The 7500-nt window shown below is 42.6% G+C and overlaps 1 protein-coding gene across 1 annotated transcript in view; it reads right to left on the bottom strand.

Moving 5' to 3' along the window:
- LOC137968266 (uncharacterized) overlaps positions 1–7500 on the bottom strand; it is a 58322-nt gene that overhangs the window by 40615 nt on the left and 10207 nt on the right. Inside the window, exons 6-9 of the mRNA XM_068814876.1 lie at positions 5663–5929; positions 4352–4936; positions 2100–2681; positions 639–1220 (exon numbers count right to left, since the gene is read on the bottom strand). Of these exons, the coding sequence (XP_068670977.1) occupies positions 639–1220; positions 2100–2681; positions 4352–4936; positions 5663–5929 (2016 nt within the window). The remainder of the gene's footprint in view (positions 1–638; positions 1221–2099; positions 2682–4351; positions 4937–5662; positions 5930–7500) is intronic.

Genomic DNA, 7500 nt, shown 5'->3' with positions numbered 1-7500 from the left:
AGGGGAAGTGTCCTATAACAGGATTAGTACGGACGGATTTGAAGTAAAGAGCGAGACTGAAAGATTCACTTTCGTTTGTCCACGTTGTAGTTGGTCATTGCACGTAGTAGTTTTGACGAGTAGGGAAGAGAAATGTACAAAAATGGGTGCCGCACGTGCAGCACGATCTTTTTGGTTCTATTAACCAATATTATTATACATCAGACAATCAATTCACAATAGCTTGTGAACTTGACATGATAAATGTAATATCTGCTGCAGATATTACATTTATCATGTCAAGTTCAACGTCTGCCTGGTTACTAAGCCTCTTAGAGTGTTTCTGAGGATGAATCATGTGAAAAATGTATAATAAAACAATTATTGAATTAGGTTTTCGCATGATATCATGAATTATCAAAACCTCGTGTCTGTGTTATCTGCCTCAGCCTTCGGCTTCGGCAGATAACACAGACCTCGGTTTTGATAATTCATGATATCATGCTCAACCTCATCCAATAATTGTTTAATATTACTGCTTCTTGGCCTTGTCGTTGCCGTAGCTGTCGTCGTTTCTTTAACTCCCTAATTACTACGATTGTACCGTGATTCTTGTGTATATTGAGGAAAAGGGAAAATGCGTGAGAAGTAGATCATACCTGAGCTCTCGCAAGTGGCGATGGAGAGGGCTCGCGTATGTTCCATAAGAAGATCATAGGATGGGACTGATATAGCGTCTTCCTTCTTTTCGACGAGAAGCTGTAATTCATCTTTCTCAACTTCTTCTCCAACACCGACAGCAAAAACACGAATACCTGCTGACAAGAGAGGGGCTATTGCATTCTGAATATCAACGCGGCTAGGAACTTGGGACTGTCTTCCATCTGTCAACACAATGACCACTTTGGCAACTCCCTTGCGAGCCCCTCTTCGGTGCGACAGTAACTCAGAGTGGGCAAGATGGAGGGCTTTGTCAATGCGTGTTTCACCTCTTAAGTATGGCATGGTGTCGACTGCCGCATTGAAAATCACGTTGTTCGAAGCATCGGCAAAGCGAACGGCCGTGATTGCGTCGGTACCATAAATGATGACACCAGCGCATGTTGTCGTTGGCCCGATTTCGAAAGTGTTTGCTACAGCCTTCACGAAATCCTTCATCTTCTGGTATCCGCGTTCTCCTAAGCTTGCAGAGGAGTCCAGCAGGAAGGCTATGTCCACGGGAACTTCACATTTCTTTAAAGCTACAATACAAAAAAGAGATCCGCTTCTAATCTCTCCGGCTGCTCATTTCCATGCAAAATAACTGATACAATTATGAGTGAAAGATATATATGAAATACATAGAGGATATTACACGGTGGCAAGAAGATATGAATTTTATGTTCGAGTGGCAAGAACAATATTTAGTTCCCAGTAAAACACTCTCCTCCATATAATAAATATATGTATTTCATATATGGTTTCATTTGAACTGATACAATTGTTTTGTCGCACTTGAAGTCGTTTGAAGTCAAAAAAGACTTTAAGCCTATTATCTTAATTTCTAGTTCCATTTTTTTTTCATGATTAACGCACAGAATAAGAAATACCTACTCTAAGGGCGCGTTCGATTTTCCGTATTCCGTAATAGGAATACATGGAATAGAAGTTACAAATTCTTCGCGTTCACGGAGATTAGGATTAAGATTGTCAAACACCTGCTAAAATGATGTTTTAAACATATCTTTATTATCCTTGTTGCTTCAAAACGCCAAACATACCGTTTTAAATCATCACTCTCCGTATTCTTATTCCGGAATAGGGTCAATCGAACGCACCCTAAGTCGCAGCTAGACATAAATATGCGATTTATAACCGGTGTTTAATAGGACCGCCTTTCAAGTGAATTACCTTTTGGAAAACCGTTACTGTACAAAGGCTGTTCATTGTTGAACACTATGTCAAGAAGGCAAAGGGAAAGACGAAACGCGACAAAGGTTATTTGATTTTTAAAAACCGATGTGTAAATTAGACTTCTTTTAAATACACAGCTCTGGCTAACATAAATGCGACCACGAATTCCGCCATGTTTGAAAATACCCTTCTATTTCACTGGTTTACAAAGGAAAAGATTTTTTTACCTGCGCTGGCACAAATTTTTTCGGACAACAGATGCAAGGATGAAGGAAGATCATCATAACTGTCGACTATCATGATGTCATCTTCTTCATCCACCACCTTGCCAAGCTCAGCAGCACTTATCTTGTTCCCGATACCCACGGCCAATCTGGCCACCTTTTTACTTCTTAGGGGTCTCACTGCCCGCTCCAGCGAAATCGAATCTGGTGCTGGTGTTTGTCTACCATCTGTTAGCAGAACGAGCGCTTTAGCAACGTAGGGTCGACAGCCTCCAGAATCACTAAACATAGCCGTGTTGGCAAGAGATAGAGCTCTATCAATTCGCGTAGAACGTCCATAGTAAGGAACGTCATCGAAAGCTCGTATAACTGACTTGGTTCCGTTACATTTAGCAAAGGGTTGATGCACGGTCGCTACGTCACTGTAAACCAAAGACCCTGCATGTACTAAGCCGCTTTCGATGTCTAACGTTCCGGCTGCTGCCTTAAGGAACGCTTTCTGCTTTTCAAAGTCGGCAACTCCCACGCTGCCAGACGAATCTATCAGGAAAACCACATCCAAGGGCTCAGCACAGATCGGAGGTTCTAGAAAAGAAAAATGGAAAAAAAAAAGTAGTTTCAGGATCGAAAGTGATAATTTACTTTGAGTTTAGGACTCCTAGGAAGTTCGGCGACCTCGAAGAAAACAGCCTCTCCGGGAAACGTGAACTTCCTAGCTTGTTCCGCAGCATCTTTTATCCATGCCAAATGTTGAGAGAGAAGGGAGGAAAACGTTTAGAAGGAGGGCTGCAAAGGATTATCTAGGAGAAGTTAAGTTAAAAAGTTTGCTCACGACCGCCACAAAACGTTTTGCTCAGTTGACCACATGCAGTCGTCTTTTTAGATAGAACAGCAAAGAAAGACGCCAAAATGTGAAATGCACTTGCTAAAAGTGTACATTCTTTGTATTGCCTTATTTTGTGTTCTAGTCCTCCTCATCGACGCCGCGACGATGCTCCGTGCTGGTTTCATTCACTGGGAAAGCAAACATAGGCACAAGAACCATACCCAGAAGCATTAATTTGTTGTTAATTGATGTCTTTTACTCTCACAAAAGCCACCACTTGACGGCTGGACAAAAGATTTAAGTGATCCTTACACTTACCTAGACAATTTAAGCATTTTTTTCTTTATGGATACCTGGAAAAACTCAGGCGGCATCAACAGCATTTGAACCCATGACCTCTGCGATGCCGGTGCGATGCCGGTGCGATGCCGGTGCAATGCTCTACCAACTGAGCTATGAAGCCCGACACAGTTAGAGGCTGGTGAATTTGTTTGGCTCATTTGTTCCCGTGAAAGGACTCAATGAATGCATGAAAGAAATGGATATATTAGAAGTTCGAGTTATGGACAAAAGACGGAAGTGATCCTCGCAGGTATCTGGACAATTTAAGCAACTGTGTCTTTATAGACACCTGAAAGATTCAGGCGGCTTTGACGGAATTCGAACCGGAATCGCAAAGGTCATCGATTCGAATCTCGTTGGAGGCGCCTGAATTTTCAGGTGTAAAAAAGAGACAATTTCTTAAATTGTCTAGTTAAGTGGGAGTATTTCTTTTACATTTCGTTGACTTTGCGTATGTTGCTTGTGGTACTGTCACTGGCAAAGAAAAAACAGACTTTAAAGGTTCCAATGATAAGGAAGCTCATTCACGAGTGTACTGGTCCCGAGAGATCTCGCGGTGTGAAGATAACGGGATTCTGGGAATTCTATTAGTCATTGAACCTCTTGCGGTTCACGAAGAGAGAACAATCATGATTGCCGAAGAGATGACAATTTTTACACTCCAGTCTGCGTAACTGGCAGGGTATATCGCAGGATTGAGGATTGCTTCAACACAAAACGATACTTCAATCACAGGCAAACGTGTTGGGACACATCTGTGCTTATAACACCTTACATAGACGCAAAGCAAACAGTCGCGCGAGATTCGAACTACAAGTGCCAGCCTCTGCTCCCACTCAACCCACAATGTTGTAAATATACCTAGCCTAACCTAACCTAGGTGTCCTCCCTATCATCAGGTCCAGGCTGGTCTGCACATGTCAGGGGTCGGCGTGCCATGCTTCCGTAACTTTTGTAACGGGTGGGGAGTGGGGAACTGCGGTGAAGTTTAAAATATGGCACTGCTTTTGAAGCAATTGTGAAATCATCGATAATCACGATTTTTTGCATGACTGTAGTTTTTCAATGGCACGTGGTTATTACTTACTAGCCGCCTCACAGGTGGTCTTGGACACGGAGCCACTTAAACTGACCAGATCTTCAAAGGACGGCGCCAAAAATACATCTTCTTCCTTCAGACCCACTGTTCGCAGTTCGTTTCCATCTACGTTTTGCCCGACGCCTACCACCAAAATCCGTACGTCGGCCTCATGCAGCGGTCTCGCGGCATCTTCAAGATTCATTGAATCCGTCGCAATGGTCTGTTTGCCACTTGCTATTAGGATCAGAACCCTTGGAACTCCTCGACGCATCGCTCCACTAGCAGAGGGATCGAAGAGGGAGCTAGCAAGCTTCAAAGCCCTGTCCATACGCGTTTCTCCTTGCTCGTGCGGCAAACCATCCACTAGATTTTCAAACGCATTCAAGGTCGTTTTGGCACCGATTCCGGCGCGCACCGTTGCAAAGTTGCTGTATAAGATGAGCCCTACCCGGGTTTTACCAGATGCGAAGTCGAAAGTTTTTGCCACACTCTTCACGAATTCTTTTTCTTTTCGGTAATTGGACGGACCGAGGTTCTTGGGAGAGTGGACCGCGAAAATTATCTCTGCTATACCATCACATTGCTCGTAGCCTGGGGAATATCAAACCGGATCAAAAAAGGTGAGTCCAATATAGTAACCAGTGCTTTTCATTTTCGCAGTAAATGATAGATTTAGGGTCGCTCTTACGTGAAACGAAAAACGGCAGGCGGATGTTCGTCATTACAGGAAAAATTTTCAAATTCTAACTTGAGTCTCTCTCTTAAGAAGATTTTTAGAACTGTGTAGCTAACAGCTGAAAAACGAGAAAAAATCAAACGAGGTTCTTTGATTTTTGACAGAACCCAAATTTCATTATTTACGTTTGTCCTAAAAGAGATGATAAAGCTTAGCTCAGCTTGGCTCGTCTTTTCGCTCTCTGTTGCGCGTAAGGCCTCCACACCTCTTCGCCGACCATCCCTATCTCTCACACAAGCTCTCGTGTATTCCCATAACCCCTCCCTGCCTTTGTAGCGTCCTTTCGTACGAACCTGCGCCAAGTTGTTCTCGGACGCCCTTATTTTCGCTTTTCATGAGGGGTTCATGCTGTTCTGTGACACACTGACGCTCTTGTGTGAGTCATGACGCAGCACATGTCTAATCCGCTTCTAGCTTCCTCTCCTCACTGCTGTACGTATCCTTTCACATTCGCATAAAAGACATGCTAGAACTCTGTAATAATTGCTGTAATCTAGGAGCGCATGCTCGAAATGTACTGACTGCAAACTGAGAGCAATAGCATTTATAATCAAACAAATCTACACAAAGAAAACCTTTACCTGCGCCGTAGCAGATCCGCTGAAAAAGAAAACTGAACTTGGATTCCAGACCATCGCAAGAGCTTGATCTAATGACATCTGCAGGGTGCTCCGTTAACGCGCGCAATTGATTCCTGCCTGCTGACGATGTCGCACCAATTGCTATCACTCTAACGCCTGCCTTGTGAAGCGGCTCTGCAGCTTGCTTTAGGACTTTGGAATCCCTGTATGAAGACTTCTTTACATTCGATAGAACGATACACACCTTCTGGACTCCAGCTCGTGTATCTGAGAATGATTTAAGAGCACTTTTTGTGAGTTCCAATCTCTTGAGACAAATTCACAAAGAGGAATTCTAGAGCGCATTCGTTCGGGTCAATCCCAGACAAAAAAGACCATAGGGAATAATCAGTAATAATACTAATAATCACTTTATGAAACTCTCAAGCAAATAGGTCGAGCACCAGTGCGTTAATAATTGTGGAGACTAAATTGTCTTCTTGGAAGTCATTGTTTTTAGAGGCTCCTAAAACGGGGAAAATGGTTGTAAGTTTGATCTACGATCGTGCAAGGAATGGGTTTAATTAATACCGAGTTGACGTCACAGACTACGGTGCATTGTGACAGAGGGTCAACACTTATGGCCATCCCTCAAACTGACATTGGACATTTCGTAACAATTACACGACGCAATATCCCATCTTAATATGGCAAGCTTACCGCTGTAAAAAGAACGAAAACAGGGAGAAATGGAGCTTAAGTTCAACAAGAAATAGCGTTTCTAAGCTAAGCTGCGCTGATCTACAGTATTTAGGTCTAAAAACCCCGTTGAAGACGGTTGACTTTCAATTGTTTTGCTGGGTACTACTATGTCAATACTCTAAAAAATTCGACTTTCCAGGAGCTTGTCTAGTCTAGTGGATATCGGAAACTGCAAGGTGAAGCCATCGATCCTGGTTCAACTCTTTCTCTCGCTTATTATATTGTGAATCTTCTCAGCTTGTTTAAAATGTTTGTTTCGTTGAAGTAGATTTGAAGTCTAAAGTAGATTGTACGTCGTAAAAGTTGAATAAAAAGGGAAATGTCAGTTTGAGGGATAGAAATAAGTGACGGCCGTGACAGAGATGCAAAGTATTTCGGGTCGTTAACCCAATATCGAACCCATTCCCCATCATTGTTCCGTCATGGATCAAACTATGACCACATTTCCCGTCTTTCAAAGCGAATAAAAGATGAGTTCTTAATAAATAAAAAAATTAAAAAAACAGCACAATATATTCGGGACGATTTCAGATAATAAATGAAGTGGAAAAGTTTGTTGAGGTGATAGGCACTTAAATTGCTGAAGATTAAATCAGGATCGCATTACGCCGGAGCCTCCATCTTCCATATTAACCCTCTGAGTCAACCCTTTCCCGTATCTTTCTACTTTAAGAATCACCTCGCAGGGGGAACTTCCGTGGGTGTTTTCACAATAGCCAATCATAACAGACCTATGGTCAGCCATTTATTATACGTCACATACGTATGTGACATATGTGAACCACTTCACGTATGTTCTCAGTCACATACATCACATACGTGAAATATAGTAGTTCTAAAAATAGAAAGATACGGGATAGGGTTGACTCAAGTGTACAATACAGATGGAAGCTCCGGGTAATGGGCTCCTGATTAAATCACGTGGTTTTTGATGGGAGAGGTAAACAGGAGTTTCCACAGGAAAAAAACCGTGACCTCTCGGAGAAAATAAGAGAATCAACAAATTCAGGAAAACATGGAAGGAATGTGGTGGAATCACCAGCCTTGTTCCCAGGTTTTTTAAAAGACGCCATCATTTGTATTCTGTTACCGATAGC

Source organism: Montipora foliosa, chromosome 8 (assembly GCF_036669935.1).
Source record: "Montipora foliosa isolate CH-2021 chromosome 8, ASM3666993v2, whole genome shotgun sequence".
NCBI lineage: Eukaryota > Metazoa > Cnidaria > Anthozoa > Scleractinia > Acroporidae > Montipora > Montipora foliosa.
This window is presented reverse-complemented; position numbering and strand designations above follow the sequence as displayed.